The sequence below is a fragment of the Sus scrofa genome, chromosome 9 (assembly GCF_054392235.1).
Source record: "Sus scrofa isolate SSC_HxYL_T2T_F1_AM1 chromosome 9, Sscrofa_HxYL_maternal_Yorkshire_Landrace_v2.0, whole genome shotgun sequence".
Lineage (NCBI taxonomy): Eukaryota > Metazoa > Chordata > Mammalia > Artiodactyla > Suidae > Sus > Sus scrofa.
In genome coordinates this window covers 114,661,879-114,678,997 of record NC_139391.1, presented here as the reverse complement: position 1 = coordinate 114,678,997, position 17,119 = coordinate 114,661,879, and the positions used below count along the sequence as shown (strand labels likewise).

The 17,119-nt window shown below is 43.5% G+C and overlaps 1 protein-coding gene across 5 annotated transcripts in view; it reads left to right on the top strand.

The window, feature by feature from the left end:
- CNTNAP2 (contactin associated protein 2) overlaps window positions 1-17,119 on the top strand; it is a 2,042,838-nt gene that overhangs the window by 1,909,882 nt on the left and 115,837 nt on the right. For all 5 annotated transcript variants that reach the window (XM_084977536.1, XM_084977535.1, XM_084977534.1 and 2 more), the window contains one exon: window positions 776-869. In XM_084977536.1, the coding sequence (XP_084833662.1) occupies window positions 776-869 (94 nt within the window). The remainder of the gene's footprint in view (window positions 1-775; window positions 870-17,119) is intronic.

Below are 17,119 nucleotides of genomic sequence, written 5' to 3'. Positions count from 1 at the left end.
AAGGACAGGAGAATCCCTGTGATTCTGGGATCTCACCATCGGCCCTCTCACGTGGGATGAGTAATCAGAAACGTGCTTTGCTCCGATAGTCATTATCTGTACGCTGTTTCCACCTGCTTCATTTTTCCCTCCCTCTGCTGCCAACACAGCTCCTCTCTGAAAGGACAGCTCTGCTGGAGCAAAGGTGCTCTGTCCCTCCAGGCTCTAATGTCCCTGCCCTGTGGCTGGAAGGAAAACCCACCCATGTTTTATAGGGAAGAAAACTATGAATTTGAATCTCAACATTTGAATGTACATATTCATATAGATTCAATATATTCATATTTTATACGTATATATATATCAAAGATCAATATCGGTCTGTAAGTTGACAGCACCAAAGGGTGAAGAAAACTGTTGAGTAAGGCAACCCTAGAGAAACCCCATTGCTATAGTGGCAGCATTTTCTATCTCAGAGGTCAACACTAGAGATCAAATCAAGCAGATTTTGCTCTGTGCAGATGAGCAAGGATCTTAAGCCAGCAGGTAATTGATCCACAGAAAATGTGCATGAGCTGAAGAACAGTTCGTAAAGGGTCTTCACTTACCAAGCTCAAATTGTTTTCCAGTAACTCCAGCAAAGGATTGGATAGACTTCCCCTTTCTCAGGCTGCTATTTGAGAGTCAGCACTGATGAAATAAGATCCAGGAGCCAAGGTTCCTCCCCCAGGAAGACTGGAGTCCAGCATGGGATGGTAACATTCTTCTAAAAATGTCTCTCATTCTCTTCCTGCAGCTGGATCATTATCCTTCTGTGAGTTACCATCTGCCAAGCTCATCTGACACCCTGTTCAACTCTCCCAAGTCGCTCTTTCTGGGCAAAGTTATAGGTAAGAATGTGGGGTACATTGCTCACGTAATATTTCCTAAGGCTATTCATTTGCCTCGGAAATGCATTGTGCTTGCTGGTTGGGGCTTCTCAGTCCACGGTGGTGAGAAGACCCACGTTGTTTGGTGTGTGACACACTGAAACACACGAGAAGCCAAGTGTCTGCTCCAAGCTTCTTTCTCTAAAATCTGTTCATTGGTTTATTAGATCTCTACCTACTAATAATATTTCACTTTTTCCTGTTCTAAGCATATCAAGCATGATTCTCTTTTCCTCTCACTCTTGAGACAGGTACCTGACCCATTATTTGCAAATCAGAAGGCTCGTAGGACTTGGGAAACTGTGACACAACATCCTCCCTTAAGTGTGATTGTGAATTTAAGAGCCACCCTGGCCCTTCTCTTTACTATAGATCAGTGCTATTTAGATTAAATATAGATATGACGGGTAAGTAGTTTTAAATGGTTGATGTAAAGCTGATGAATTTTTTTTCTAAGGGAATGTGAATTGTGAACTGAAATGGAAATAGTCAGATGGTGGGTAACGTGTGGGCTAAGGAGGAGGTGACTTTGGGTCCAGTGGGTAGTGGTGACAGGAATGTTATTAATTAGTAAACGCACTCGTTTTAAAAGATGAGAGGGGAGTTTCCTTATGGCACAGCCGGTTAAGGATCTGGAATTGTCACTGAAGCAGCTTGGGTCACTGCTCTGGTGCAGGTTTGATCCCTGGTCCAGGAACTTCCACATGCTGTGGGCATGACCAAAAAAAAAAAAAAAAAAGTAGGAGCTCCCATCGTGGCTCAGTGGTTAACGAATCCGACTAGGAACCATGACGTTGCAGGTTTGATCCCTGGCCTTGCTCAGTGGGTTAAGGATCTGGCATTGCCGTGAGCTGTGGTATAGGTTGCAGACATGGCTCGGATCCTGTGTTGCTGTGGCTCTGGTGTAGGCCAATTGGATCCCTAGCCTGGGAATCTCCATATGCCATGGGAGTGGCCCTAGAAAAGACAATGAATAAATAAATAAATAAAGTATGTATCTTTAAAAAAAAAAAAGTAGGTGGGAGGGTGGGAGGAGCTAACTAGCAGATAATGGAGAGAACAAGAGACCCAGCCTGTAATAAAAATAACAATAATATGCACTTATATCGGATTTTCTCTAGGCCAGCCTCCATTTTAAGCACTTCAGATACATGAACTTACCTAGTCTTCTCAGCAATTCCATGAGATAATCAAGATGATCATCTCTCCATTTTACAGATGAGAAAATCGAGGCTCTGAGAGGTTAAATAATATATCCAAGGCCACCTCCTTAATAAGTGGTGGACTCAGAACTTGGACCCAGGCAGTCAGATACCTGGGTTTCTGTTCCTAACTACTGTGCTATAACGTCTGTAATGGTGAACTTAGGAATGAAACAAGAAAGAAGATTTGGGCAGCAGAGGTTGACCTGTGAGGGATTAGCTTAACATCCCATATCAGGAGTTCCCATCGTGGCTCAGTGGTTAACGAATCCGACTAGGAACCATGACGTTGCAGGTTCAATCCCTGGCCTTGCTCAGTGGGTTAAGGATCCAGCGTTGCTGTGAGCTGTGGTGTAGGTTGCAGACATGGCTCGGATCCCGAGTTGCTGTGGCTCTGGCATAGCCCGGCGTCTACAGCTCCGATTGGACCTGTATGGAGCTCCGATATGGAGCCTGGGAACCTCCATATGCCGCAGGAGCAGCCCTAGAAAAGGCAAAAAGACACACACACAAAAATCCCACATCAGTACGTGGCGAAGAGGAAAAAGTCTTCCCAGACTTAGAATGGAGAACACAGCAGGCAAGACAGCGGGCAAAGTTGAACGTAAGGCCACAGAGGAAAGGAACACATCCTCAGTGAAAAGGCAGGAAGGAGGAGCAATATCAGTCGGTGGGTGGAAGTGGAAAAGGAATAAGGAGAGTTCCCTGGTGGTCTAGCAGGTTAGGGATCTGCAGTTTTCACTGCTGTGACACGGGTTCAATCCTTGGTCTGTGAACTTCCACATGCACAGGTGCAGCCAAAAGAAAAAGAGAGAAAAGGAATGAGGGCCCAGGCTCACAGACCACCTGCTGTGTTTTAGGCATTGTGCTGGACTTCTTCCACATGTAAATGTGACACTTGATGTCACAACAATCCAGTGAAGCAAAGCCTATGACTATTATCCTCATTTAACAGGTGAGGAAACTGAAACTGAGGAAGGTCAGTTTGCCAAAGTTACTCTACTAGTTTGTGATAAAGCAGGGTCTCTCTGACAAGAGTTCATGGTGAAGCAGATCAAAAGAACTTGTCGATGAAGGGTCTAGGTCCAGAAGGAATGCAACGAAAGCTGAGTTGTGCCATTGTAATTTATTTCCATATGCCAACATAGTTAGTAGACCCTTGGCATCCATGAGGCATGGACCCTGAGACATTGGTAAGCACCAGGCTGCCCCCATATGCATTCCCACAATTCAGTGAAGAGTAATTGGAAATGTTAAGCATTCCTTCAGGGCTGTAATGATTCCATCAAAACAAACTCTACGCCGTGACACTATGATATTCTAAAGTCACACCCACTGTGAACAATGAAACAAAGGACTTTCTTTCATGAAACTCACAAAGTCATGTTTTGGCAGGAATGTTGGTTGATGGACAGGTTCCCTCACTATGAGTAACTCTTTTGTTCATCGGTATTTTAGGTCAGGTGATTAAATTGACACCTCAGCAAAATTACAGTAGGCAATGAGGCATGGACCTTCAAGGAAGGCACATCCTCTATAAGCAGGAGTTTACTGTGCTGTAAATCTTTGCCAAGCTAAAAGCGTAACATGAGCCTCAGATGTCTCAGTGTTACACCCAGGGTTTTCTGTTTACCAAAGGAAAATTTTGCTGTGCTTGAAAATTTACTGTGCATGGGATGAGTTATATAAAGAAACATAAACAGGGAGTTGCCGTCGTGGCTCCATGGTAACAAACCTGACCTGTGTCCATGAAGACATGAGTTTGATCCCTGGCCTCGATCAGTGGGTTAAGGGTCCGGCATTGCCATGAGCTGTGGTGTAGGTCACAGACATGGCTCAGTGCCCAAGTTGCTGTGGCTGTGATGTGGGCTAGCAGCTACAAACTCAATTAAACCCCTAGCCTGGGAACTTCCATATGCCGCAGGTGTGGCCCTAAAAAAGACCAAAAAGAAAAAAAAAAAAAAAGAAAGAGAGAGAGGAAGGAAGGGAGAGAGGGAGGGAGGAAGAAAGAAGGAAGGAAGGAAGAAGGAAGAAACAAAGAAACATAAACGCTTCTAAGGGGGTCCACAGTCCAGAGGTGGAGGTGGCCTGGTGGCCTCATGCCCTTCAGGGTAAGTTAAGCTGCTGCTGTGGGTCCGATATGATGACTTCTAGCTGAGACTGACTCTCAACCATACCAGCCATGAGCTCCCTGCAGGCCATGGCAGTATCTTCCAGCTCCACTGTACCCTAACAAGGAGCATGTGCTCAGTAAATATTTGGTGGCATAAAGAAGAGTAAAACGAAAAGAAACAAGATGTGTGTCATCAGAGAGTATCCTGCAGAGTGAGAAGGCGTGGATGATGATATTAAAACCTTAATAGGAGTTCCTGTTGTGGCTCAGTGGGTTAAGAACCTGACTAGTATCCATAAGGATACAGGTTCGATCCCTGGCCTCGCTTGGTGGGTTAAGCATCTGGCATTGCTGCAAACTGCGGTGTAGGTTGCAGATTCAGCTTAGATCCCATGCTGCTCTGGCTGTGGTATGGGTTTGCAGCTGCAGCTCCGATTCAACCCCTAGCCTGGGAACTTCCACAAGCCATGGGGTGCAACCCTAAAAAGAAGAAAAAAATCAATAAAACGAGCCCAGAGGCGAGAACTGTAATTCTCACATACCTTGCAATTTGGGTTTCCTAAAAGCAGGCATCTGATAATGGAATGGAAGGCAAATGGGCTTTGGAATGAGGCAGAGCTGGTGTCTTAGCTGAAGCTGCTATGAAATACCTCAGACCAGGCAGCTTAAGCAACAGACATTCTTTCTCCCGGTTCTGAAGGCTGTGAAATTCAAGATCATGGTCCCAGCAGATCAGGTGTCAGGTAAGGGCCCACTTCCTAGTTTGCAGACAGCTGTCTTCTCACTGCGGCCTCAGGTGATGGAGAGAGAAGCAAGCTATTTCTCGGCTCTTCTTACAGGGGCACAAATCTCATTCGAGAGAGAGCTCCACCCTCACGATCTAACCCCAGCTCCACATCCCTATGTCACTACATTATGGGTTAGGATGTCAGCATATGAACTTGGGGAGATCAAACCCTCAGTCTGTAGCAGCTGGTGGTGTTTCAAGCCAGGTTCTGCCCCTTGTCAGCACCGAACCCTTGGGAACCTTACTTGAACCTCCCAGGGCCGGGATTCCCTCGTTACAAAACTGGAACACTGGGCCTATTTGCGGGCTGTTAGCTTCTGGAAGGTGGATGGTCTTGTCTTTCGTCTTTTTTTTTTTTTTTTTTTAGGGCCACACCCACAGCATATGGAGGTTCCCAGGCTAGGGGTCGAATCAGAGCGACAGCTGCAGCCTACACCACAGCCAGAGCAACCCTGGCTGTGACCAACACCACAGCTCAAGGCAATGCCGGATGCTTAACCCACTGAGCGAGGCCAGGGATCGAAATACCAGTTGGGTTTGTTTCCACTGGGCCACAACGGGAACTCCACTTTTTGTCTTTTAAACTGGTCTATTTGCAATGGTCAGATCTGTGGCCAGCATATGGAAATGCTCAAAAAGATATCTGTGCCGTAAATGAACTACCTTTTTAGCATTAAGCGAACCTCTTAGGAAGACTCTACCATCATGCCTGGTAATAATAAAGCAAGTAATTACAATTTTTTGACGCTGGCTCCGTGCCAGTCATTACAGTACATGTTCTGAGTGTAATGTTCTTTGCCACCCTCACAAGGCTGCCCTGTACCACTGTTAACCTGCGTTGCATGGGAAGAGAACCAAGGCTCCGAAAGATGAAGTTAATCTCTTAAAGCAGGTTTTCCAGTAGCAGCGCTACGGCTGTTTGGGGTCGGACACATAATTCTTTGTTGTGGTGCTTGACTAGTGCACCCTCTACCAACTGGATAAAAGTAGCAACCCCCTGCTCCCCAACTGTGACAACCAAAGATGTCTCTAGATGTTGCCAGATGTTCTGGCCGAGGGTAGAGTCTCCACCAACTGAGACCCGCTGGCTTAAGGTCCACAGCCAGTCATTGATAGAGGTCGAATTTGAAACAGGTGCCTGACACCAAGAGCCCGGTATCACTTCCTGTTAACTCCTGCATCTTTCAATAGAATGAAGAAGCAAGGATGAGATCTGACAGTCTGACGATAACTTCTTTTAATGAAATCAAAGGACTTACAGTGAGAACCAAAACAAACATGAGATGTCTGGCGAGGCTAATCCCCGGCCACCTCCTCTAGTCAAGGTTCTTTAAAAACATGATCATTTAATAGGGGCAAGATGGGTAAGAAGAACTTAAAATTTCCCTTTGTAATTGACGTATTCTTATGTGAGAAACAAGCAATATGCATTCACCAGCTGTGTAAATATTCATCTGTAAAGACAACTTGAACTTCAGACTGGTATCTGTGTACTCCAGTGAGGTTTTGACACCCTCCTAGTGAACCATGCCCCCAAGCTGTTGCTTAGCTAAATCAACTGCTCATCAGAAACTGATCCCATAAAAGAAGGAAAAAGAGATGGATCTAAATAAATACTACGGCTTCACATGGAGCTCTTTGATGAGCACCACTTGAAAAAGGACACATAAAAAGGATAAAAGGATGGGTACCTGATCAAAGACAAGGGTAACTTCTAGGAAGGAAACAGTCTAGAAATAAAACTGTGATCATTGTTGACCAACATCCGAATTTTGGAATGAATTGTTCCATTTCTGAATCCTCCAAGAAGATCAGGATCACTGGCAGGGAGCAGAGCTTCACAAAGTAGAAATTTCACCAGACCTCATTATGTTCATTTTTTATTCTTTACTAGCTGAGTGATGTCATAGACTTTATATATCTGATTTTCAGCAACAGATTTAATAGTCTTTCAAGAGACTCTTTAAGTCAATTGGAAGTCTGAAGTAGGGTCTTCTGTTTTACTCATGTTTTTTTCCCCCAACATTTCTATCACTGCCTTGGATAAAGACACAAATAGAATGTTTATTAAGTTTGCAAATGACACAAAGCTGAGAAGGATGGTTCAATAAGCTGGATGATAAAAAGCTCTTCAAAAGCATCTTGACAGGCTAGAAAGATAGGATAAAAATAATAAGATGGAATATAACAGAGATAAACCTAATTCCTGCACTTAGACCAAAAGAAAAAAAAAAATAAGATAGAAGACTCCTGGTATCACGAAAAAGACTCAGGAGGTTGGTTTTTATGGACAGTTGGATATAAGCCAACATTATATGGTGATTGATTTTTAAATAAACACAATACTGAACTACATTAATAAGAGAATTGTGTCTAGAGCAAGGAAGTACAGTCAAATTCAGCTGGGATGCCATGGCCAATCCTAAGCACCTTATTTTTAAGATGGATATTAATCTTGTAGGAAGACCAGGTAGACAAGGGACCCTAGAGGGAAAAAAAATCAAGAGACCTGGGGATATTTATACCAAAAAAAGATGATGTTATTTAAGAGAAGTGAAAGAATTTGTTTTCAGTCTTTGACAGCTACCCCATGCAGGAAGGATTAGGTATTGCAGAGGCTTATTACTGAATGTCTCAAAGTAGACCAGTAAGAGGAAATTTTCAGTTCCCTGTAGGAGAGAACTTCCTAATAATTAGAGCTATTGAAAAATGGCCACTCTTTTGAGGTAGTGGAATTTCCAGTATTGGGAATATTTAATAAAAGCTAAATAGAAATCTGTCCTGTACTTTGAGGAGTTCCCTAGATGGAGGGAAACTAGATTACATAAAGCCTAAAAATCCTTGAAACAATAAGACTATAGTGGGGGTAATTCTTTTTTGAAAAGGTAAGAAATACAATATTAAGACTGAGAAGTTTCTCCCTTCCATGTGAGAACTAAAAGGATAATTATATCAAAGTTTCCTTGGCATCATGCACCATTATGGATATATTATAGATAGGAATTTAAAAGCATGTCCATGTCCACTGCTCATGGGAAATAGTAGTAGAGGAGTGGAGAAATGAAACAGGAAAAGGAATGGCCCGCTATCGGGCCACTCACACCACCAGTCAGGGAGCTCAGGACCAGGGGGGACCATGGGAGGCAGTGCAGAGCCCACCTCAGGGTCTCCTGAGCCGCAGGAAGCCTGGGTCTCGCTCCCCCTCCTCCCCTCCCGCCTGGCTCAGGGCTGTTTCCAGGAGCATCAACTCCCCAGCCATTCTGGCTTGTCCCTCCTTCCCACCCCGTATGTTCCCCAGGAACACAGAGCTCAGAGCATCACAGTCGGCAGATTTGGGGTCCAAGGTGAATGCAGAGACGTCTGTTGTATTCCAGGATTTCATCACAAGTCATGTTAAGGTTGTAGTGGCATCCTGGAGCTAAAGGAGTTGGGGGGTCACGTCATGGGAAGGACTTTTTTTAATCAGGAAAGTTACCTGATGGAGACTGACACTTTAGATAGAGAACACCATCTGCAGAATGGAAAATGCATAATAGGAAGTGAGCGAGAGGCTGAGGGGAGACCAAACTAGAGGTTGCTATGGTTACGATAGAGTTGTACATCACAATGCACAAAACAACTTGGATGTGCAGGGAAAATGCAATATCTTCATTTGTCTGTGCTGAGCTGGCATCCCTTCTGGATGACAAGGGCAGATACGCTGTGTCCAGTCTGTCTTGAGGCTGAGTCTGACTCGGCCGCTTCACCAGTCCCTCTGGTGTGCTCTGTCCTCCCTGAATAAAGATGCTTAGTGTCTCAAGTTGCTATTCCTATACCCTGCTCTCCCTACAGGTGCATGTATGTACATAGAATATGGAAGAGGGTGGGTAGTGGGATGTTGGAGCTTAGGTGTACTTTTAGCATCATAACAAGGAGGGACCTGGATCACTGCTGGTCCTGCCTTGAGTTTTCGAGGTCTGCCATCTGCGGGGCCCCCCATCCATTGGCCTGGGTCCGCCTGGTGCCTGAGTGTTAAGATCCGAGGTCGATGAGCTTATAGCCCCTCCTTGACCAAAGCATTGCTCCCAGCTCCCAGGGTTACCACAGGCCATCGCCCCCTTTGAAGCTTCTGTCCCTCCCTGGTGGGGGTGGGGGGCGGTCTCTGTCCAGTCCTCCCCCTGCCCACAGCAGCCCCATGGTGGAATCGTCTCCACCTCCTCACAGGAGGGAGACTGGAGAGAGCCAGAGGCCTCGCCTCTCACTCTCCTTCCCTGGCTTGATAAGGCTGGGTTGCTCTATGTTGGTGCAGGACCCCCACATGAAAATCTGTCCCGAAGCCCCCACCCTCAGTCTCTTTTCATCCTTTACAGACATTCTTCCTGCTCTCTGGGCCAGAGCTCAACTCTCTTCTCTGTCCTTCTGTCCTCTGCCTCTCCTTTTCTCGTAGTCTTGGGCTTTAAAAAAAAAAAAAAAAAAAGCCTTGTTTTTACTTCTTCTACCAATGAGCTATTGACCCCAAAAGAAGGGTGATGCAACAAATACTTTGCCTTTCCACTAACCTGCAGGTGAGTTAAAGGTCGAGTGCCATTTGATGCATCTGCCACCTTCCTCCAGGGCCGTAGGGCCACGAGGGCATATTCACCTCAAGCCAACAGCAGAAACTCAGAGCCCATTCCTAAGAGTGCTTTTCAAGCCCTTGTCCAAATTAATCCATTGTTCAAATTAAGCCACTGTCCCAGTTAAGCCATTTGGCCAAATCCAGAGTCAGGGAGAAGAAAAAGGGACTTTGCTTTTTCAGTCTGAGAATGGAGAATCAGCAATGTTTCACAAAGGGCACGGTTATGGGGAGGGCGCGGGGAAGTGGGACGGGGCATTCAGGCAACCTCCTGTGTTCCCTGTCACCAGATTCCTGCAATTAAGAAATAGCTTCCTGGAGGTCCCGTTGTGGCTCAGTGGTAACGAACCTAACTAGTATCCATGAGGATGCGGATCGATCCCTGACCTCGCTCAGGGGGTTAGGGATCTGGCATTGGTGTGGCTGTGGCATAGGCTGGCAGCTGAAGCTCTGATTCGACCCTTAGCCTGAGAACTTCCATATGCCACAGGTGTGGCAAGAAAGGAAGGAAAGGAAAGGAAAGGAAAGGAAAGGAAAGGAAAGGAAAGGAAAGGAAAGGAAAGGAAAGGAAAGGAAAGGAAAGGAAAGGAAAAGAAATAGCTTCCTGCGTTTCCCATGTTGGCAGAAGGGTAGACAGGGTCTCTGTATCACAGGAAAACTCTACGACCTGCTTAGTCCTTGATGCCTTAAAAGACATGAGTAAAGGAGATGGAGGAAATTATTTATTTGCTCAAACATATGTGGAAGGCTGGATATATGGCAGTAACTGGAATGAAACCGTGACTAAAACAGAAAGAGCCCTTGTCTTTACGAGGCAGGTCTTCTAGGGGCTTGAACAAAGACCAAGGGAATAAGTGTATACTATGACGTTAGCAAGCAGGAAATGCTGTGAAGAAAAATAAAGGAGGATTTGGGAAAGTCCTCTCAGAGTAGGGAAGAGGAGGGAGCATTTAAGCAGAAGCCTAAATGAGGTAGGGGAGGCCATGTGTGGACATCCAGCGGGAACGTGTCCCAGGAAGCGTTGAGGGGTGGGGGGATGCAAAGGCTGGAAGGCTGAGGTGGAGGCCAGCTGGGCAAGAAAGCCAGGGTGGCTGGACCTTCGTGATGACAGGACAGACAGACAAAGCTAGAGTGTCTGATTGGAGACCTCTGTGGAGGTAAGGTGGGAGGCAGCAGAAGCCAGGGGTCCGACTGAGATATTAGAAGCGTCATTCCAGCTGCCACGTGCTGTGCTGACTATAGCGGGGGTGGACAGGGAAGAGCAGGATAGACTCAGAGGACCAGTAAGATTCCAGTTGTAGAGCCCAGGTGACAGGTAGTGGCCTTGCAGGGGCAGCAATGGAGAAGCACCTGACCAGAAATAGATTGCAGGAATTGCCCACGGTATCTGATGGCAAACTGGATGTGGTGGGTGAAAGAAAGAGACCAGTAGCTCCCCAAGATTTTGGCCTTAATAACTGGGCACATAGTGGTGCTGTTTACTGAGAGGGACATTGGTAGAGAAGTGGTTTGTGGAGCAGGGGATAAAAATTAACATCTCTGGACAAGTTCAAGCATATCCCGTGGACGCCAGGTCCCCCGGTGCATGGCAGAAACTGAACGCTTCCTGGAACAAACCCTCCCTTCTCCCACCTTTACCCTCTCTCCCTCCTCAGGCAGATGGTATCCTGGGTTGATTAGGACAAGATTCTCTCTCAGAAAGACAAAGGCGAGAAGAATAGAGCTCCGCTAGAAAAGGACATAAGCAGCGTCTCCAAACTGTGGAATACTGCTCAGTAATAAAAGGAGCAAACTATTGATATGCAAAACAACTTGGATAAATCTCTAGGCATTTCTTCTGAGGGGAAAGCCAGGCCCCAAAGGTTGTACAACTAATGATTCTATTTACATGACATTTTTGAAATGACAAAATTTTAGAAATGAGGGATAGCATAGTGGTTGCCAGCAGTTGGTGACAGTTGGTGACAGGGTTAAGAGGGGGAAAGAGAAGCCAAGGGGGTTGGAATTATTCGTCATCTGGACTGTGGTGGTGAACACTCAAGCCTGCCCATATGATCCAATTGCATAGAATTAAATACACACGCGCGCGCACGCGCACACACACACGAGTATGAAGTCTGAGTACAAGCAGTGAAACGGTTTGGGGAAAACTGGGCAAAATATGCAAAGAATCTGTCTGTATTATCTCTTATAACTGTATGTGGTTCAACAGTTACCACAATACCAACTTCAGTTTTAGAGAAGTAATCAAAGCAATGGGAGATCTGGTCCACGTTATCCCCTGGAGTCACTTATTCAAGGGATAGTGTTTGGTAACCGTCTAGGAGGGACTGGTTCCCTGGACCCTGCGGGGGTGGGTGGGGAATGGGCAGGGAGGAGAAGCAAGCCGTGATCACACCATCATCTCCGCGACTTCCCTGCCTCTGCCGGTAAAGGTTGGAAAACGTACAGGGATGAAATATTTATCTACAGCTTCAGATGTTGTAGGTCTTTTAGAGTGTTCTTGAAGGGCATGATTAATGGAATTCATTTTTAAATGGCGGCAGAGAAAAATGTGGTAGATTGAACCGTCTGCTCCTACTTTCCGAAAGTCCCTGACAGCAGCTTATCGCCTATGATTTTCTTCTGTCTTTTGAGTAGAATGCAGCAAAACTGATAAATGAACAAATGGCAAACAGTTAATTGAAATTTCTGCTCAGTTGCCTTTGGCTTTTATTATAGCGATTAAAGAAGTAGTAAAACACTGATGAGAAAGCTTACTTAAGTGATAGGCAAGAAATGATATTAAAACTGAAGAGAAGTAATTATATCTAATTTTTCATGTCCTAAAGAAAATTTAACACCGTCGTAAGGTCCAAAATCTTCTCAAGGCAGAAGGAAGCCTTCCATTTGGAAGAAATTTGTCCCATGAGTTATCGTTTAAAGTTAGTTTCTCATTCTTTTTTCATTGCATTGATAACTTTCATTCTTAGAAATCCATTGGGTTTTTTTCATTATTATTACCTTCATAGATAGCATCATAGAAGTGCCTAGAATATAATTTATTTAAACTTCAGTCTTCATCTGAGTGTATACATGTATGAGTGACTGGGTCACCTTGCTGTGCAGTAAAAAAGTGACAGAACACTGTAAATCAGCTATAATGTAAAAAATAAAAATCATTATAAAAAAATTAAAAAATAAAATAAATTTTGTCATATCACAGCTAAGGACAAAAGTAAGTGACTGGGCCAAGGCCCCATAGCAGGTTCATTCAGTATCCTTTCCAAAACAACACACTGTCAATGGTGAAATAATCTTCTCTTGTCACTCAAATGTGTCTTTAACAGATATAGTTAATTCATAAGTACGGCATATAAACAAAAGAGACATTCTCAACATCCAGATGAAACAGAAGCAAAAGCAAATCTTTTAATAATGTTTAGACTGGAGGAGGAGATTACGTGGAGTGAAGGTTAAGACCAGAGGCTATGGCCTCAGACCCCTGGAGTCAGCTGTTCCACCTGCTAAAGTATCTTCAGCAGGTTCCCTGCATATCTAAGCTTCAGTTTTCTTAATTATAAACTGTGGATGATAGTAGTACTGATGTCAGATGCTTTGTTGTGAAGATTAAAAATGATGTCATGGGAGTTCCCATAGTGGCCAGCAGAAATGTATCTGACTAGTATCCATGAGGACGCAGGTTCAATCTTTGACCTCGCTCGGTGGATTAAGGATCTGGTGTTGCCGTGAGCTATAGTGTAGGTCACAGTCATGGCTCGGATCTGGTATTGCTGTGGCTGTGACGTGCACCAGCAGCTCTAGCTCCAGTTGGACCCTTGCCTGGGAACTTCCATGTGCCATGCGTGCAGCCCTAAAAAGACAAAAAAAAAAAAAAAAAAAAAAAGTATCATGAAAGTACAGTGCTTGTCACAGTGCCTGGTACAGAGTCAAGGCTCAATACATCTTAAGCAATGTTATTACATCTAGTCTTTAACTCTTAGTTTATGTAAACAAAGGAAGATCTGACCTCAATACCAAGTCACCCATAAAAACAAGTCAAATAAGCACTGAAAAGTAAACTTCCAACTGAAAACAAACTGGTACCATCATATCTCCACCTTTTTTTTCCCAAATTAAATTATTTTTTCTTAGCAAAAACAAACCAAAAAAAAAAGACATTTATCATTAAAATTCAGTGAGAAGATGTAAGTTCTGCTTTTATAACAGTTTTATATTTGATTAAACCAGATTGTTAAAAGCAGGGAACCTACCTATTTCTGTCCCAAATCTTCAGCTCACCTGTCTTTGACATACAATGTATATTTGTATACCCAATTATTTCTAAATAAGCAAACACTTCAAAAGCCAAATTTTCTCTTATGATGATGGAAGTATTTTAGAAGGTACAGAAAATTCAACTTCTTGGACTCATATAATCTTATATTCATATAATCATTTTCAGAGATTTCATATTTGCAAATTCACCTGCTTATTAAGATTTATCTATGACCCAAAAGAAGTGGTGCTTGTGTGGCCATCTGCAGAGATGTTCAGACTAGCAAAAAATTTATCACCAACACACACATTCCAGCTGAGATGGGCAATGCTGACTTCTTGTTTCAGCTCTCATACTGTAAACAACAGTCATTTTCATGGACTATTTAGTGCCACATCTTTTTACATTTCTGTGCTTTTTATTGATGTTTTCACTCTTCAGAATGGCCCCAAATAAAGTACTGATGTGTTGTTTTTCCTAAGTGCAAGAAGGTTGTGATGTGTTTCACAAGCAAAATATATGTGTTATATAAGCTTCCTGCAGACATGAGTTACAGTCTGTTGGCCATGGGTTCAATGTTAATGAATCAACATGTTAAATAAGGTGTCTTTAAACAGAAACATACAGAAAACAAGGTTATGTGTTGCTTGGTCGATGAAATGTTATGACCAGAGGCTCACAGGAACCTACCCTGTATTTCCCCTGGGAACAACGTTTCGGTGTTTGCTGATTCAGTGTTTGAACTGACTATAAAACATTGAAATACTGTGAATATTGAGAATCAACTGTATTATATTTCATCTTCTATCACATAGCCATGATGATACATTTTATTTATATGGCACTTTGCAGTTTTAAAAGATCTTCATTACAATAATCACCCATGATACCCATGGAGGGTACCGTGGGAGCTGTTATTGCTCAATGAAGTAGAATAGAATGTTCAACTAAGGTAACCCAGTAGAACTGGGTCTTTTCCTCCTGGCCTGTGATAACGTGATGCTTCACGCAGCACAAAGATTAACTACCACTGAGTACCGCTATGTTTTAGGACCCAGGAAAGGAGAATGTGGTGTATATGGGGAAGGAGTCTGAGCTGCAAAGATCTTTTCCATGATCTTATTAATGACCTAGACTTTACACCCTGGAGACCTTGAAGGTCCACACACTGGAACGGAAAGAACCCAGGCTACCCTTCATTTGAATACTCTGAAGGGGCAAAATAGAAAAAACACAATAAAGAGGAGTTCCCTTCGTGGCTCCGCAGTGAACAAACCCCACTAGGATCCATGCGGATGTGGGTTTGATCCCTGGCCTTGCTCAGTGGGTTAAGGATCCAGTATTGTCATGGTGTAGGTCGCAGATGTGGCTCAGATCCTGCAGTGCTGTGGCTGTGGCATAGGCTGGCAGCTGCATTTCCGATTCAACCCCTGGCCTGCGAACTTCCATGTGCCACAGGTGAGGCCCTGAAAACAAACAGAAAAAAAAAAAAAAAAAACACAATAAAGAGTTCACAGAAGAAGCAGAATTAGGTGATAAATTTCTGTTTTACAGAATCCTTCAGCAGCCTCATTGGCCACATTTGGGAAGGCTGGCCTCTTCACAGACTTCTCTATAACAGTTAAAGGGAGAATAGAGAAGCCACAGAAAAGGAAAGGTTTGCTTGGAAGAGTTATACATCTCTTAAAAATACATAGAATGTGAACAATCCTTCTATTTTTTAAAAAAGCATTAAATGTTTATTTACAACAGATAGCTCATATGACGGTTGTGTTTTCTGGCAGCATGCATGGCTAGATTTTGATTGTAACAGCTCCATGCTCTGGAAGTAAGATAGACAGACTGTTATCTAAGTTTTTTTCTGCTTTTAAATGTAGCTGTTAAAAAAGTGTCTTCTGTAAAGAAGCTAATCTTCTCCAAGAAACTTCTAATAACTTTTAATTTGCAATTCAAACTATTTTCCCCAGGTAAATTTATTCTCAAGCTCTAATTCCATATTTAATAGCCAAAAAGAATTAGCATTCAAAGTATGAACTCAGAGGAGAAAACAAAGTCATAAATTCAGAAAGAAGGCACTATCACATTTTCCTTTGTCACTAGAGTCAAGAGTAATTTAACAGATTGTCGGTCAGTCTCACCTGCAGTACTTGACAGATCCAATGAGGAACAATGTCTGTTGAGCTTACTAAACTCACCCTGCAAATGAGTGCCTTTCTAAACCCCCACGTGATAGATGAGGAAAGAGATGCAGAGAATTAAAGTGACATGTGCCAAGTCATATAGCTAGTAGGTGGTGGAGCCAGGATTCCAGGGTGGGTCTTTCTGTGCTGGTTTATCTGTTTATTGGCTGTGCTTGTTTTGTGAAAAATAAAAGGCCCTAGGAGATAAACATAGTATATCTATTTGGTATTTCAAATAGAGGAGCACATCAATCTCTGAAAACATTCTGCCTTCCTCTCTCCTCCCCCTCCATCTCCCGGTGCTGGTCCTAGTACCCTCATCATTTTCAATCAGAAGTGTCCAGGGTGTATGAAATCCTGTATAGAGGGTTATGCACAGAAAGACCTGGCTTCTAATTTCTAGTTAATATGGGAAGAGCAGTAAGAGGCAGGGAGAAGGAAAATTTGATCAGTTAAACACACGTTCAGAGTTCCCGGCGTGGCTCAGTGGTTAATGAATCCGACTAGGAACCATGAGGTTGCAGGTTCGATCCCTGGCCTTGCCCAGTGGATTGGGGATCCGGCGTAGTCATGAGCTGTGGTGAGCTGTGGTGCAGGTCGCAGACATGGCTCAGATCTGGCGTTGCTGTGGCTCCGGCATAGGCCAGCAGCAACAGCTCCGATTAGACCCCTAGTCTGAGAACCTCCTTATGCCATGGGTGTGGCCCTGAAAAAGACAAAAAAAAAAAAAATTAAACATAGGTTCAACACAGATCATATGAATAGATTAATTTTATGGGACTGATTATTAAACATACTCTAAAACGTTAAGTTTTTATCAATTTTTCTTACTATTAGTTATAGGAATCAACCTCTAAAACATGTAAACCCTTTTAGTTCTTTTTTAACAGTAAGGTTATTTAAATTAATTAAAGTCAAATTAATGGCAATATCAGGTATAAATGGAGTTATGTTATTAATTTAAAACAAAGTGACCTGGTCTTGCAAATTACCTACTATCATGTGGCTTAATAGTTTAAAGGTTTGAATTTACAGACTTTTTTGTTGTTGTTGTCTTTGGTCTTTTGTCTTTTTAGG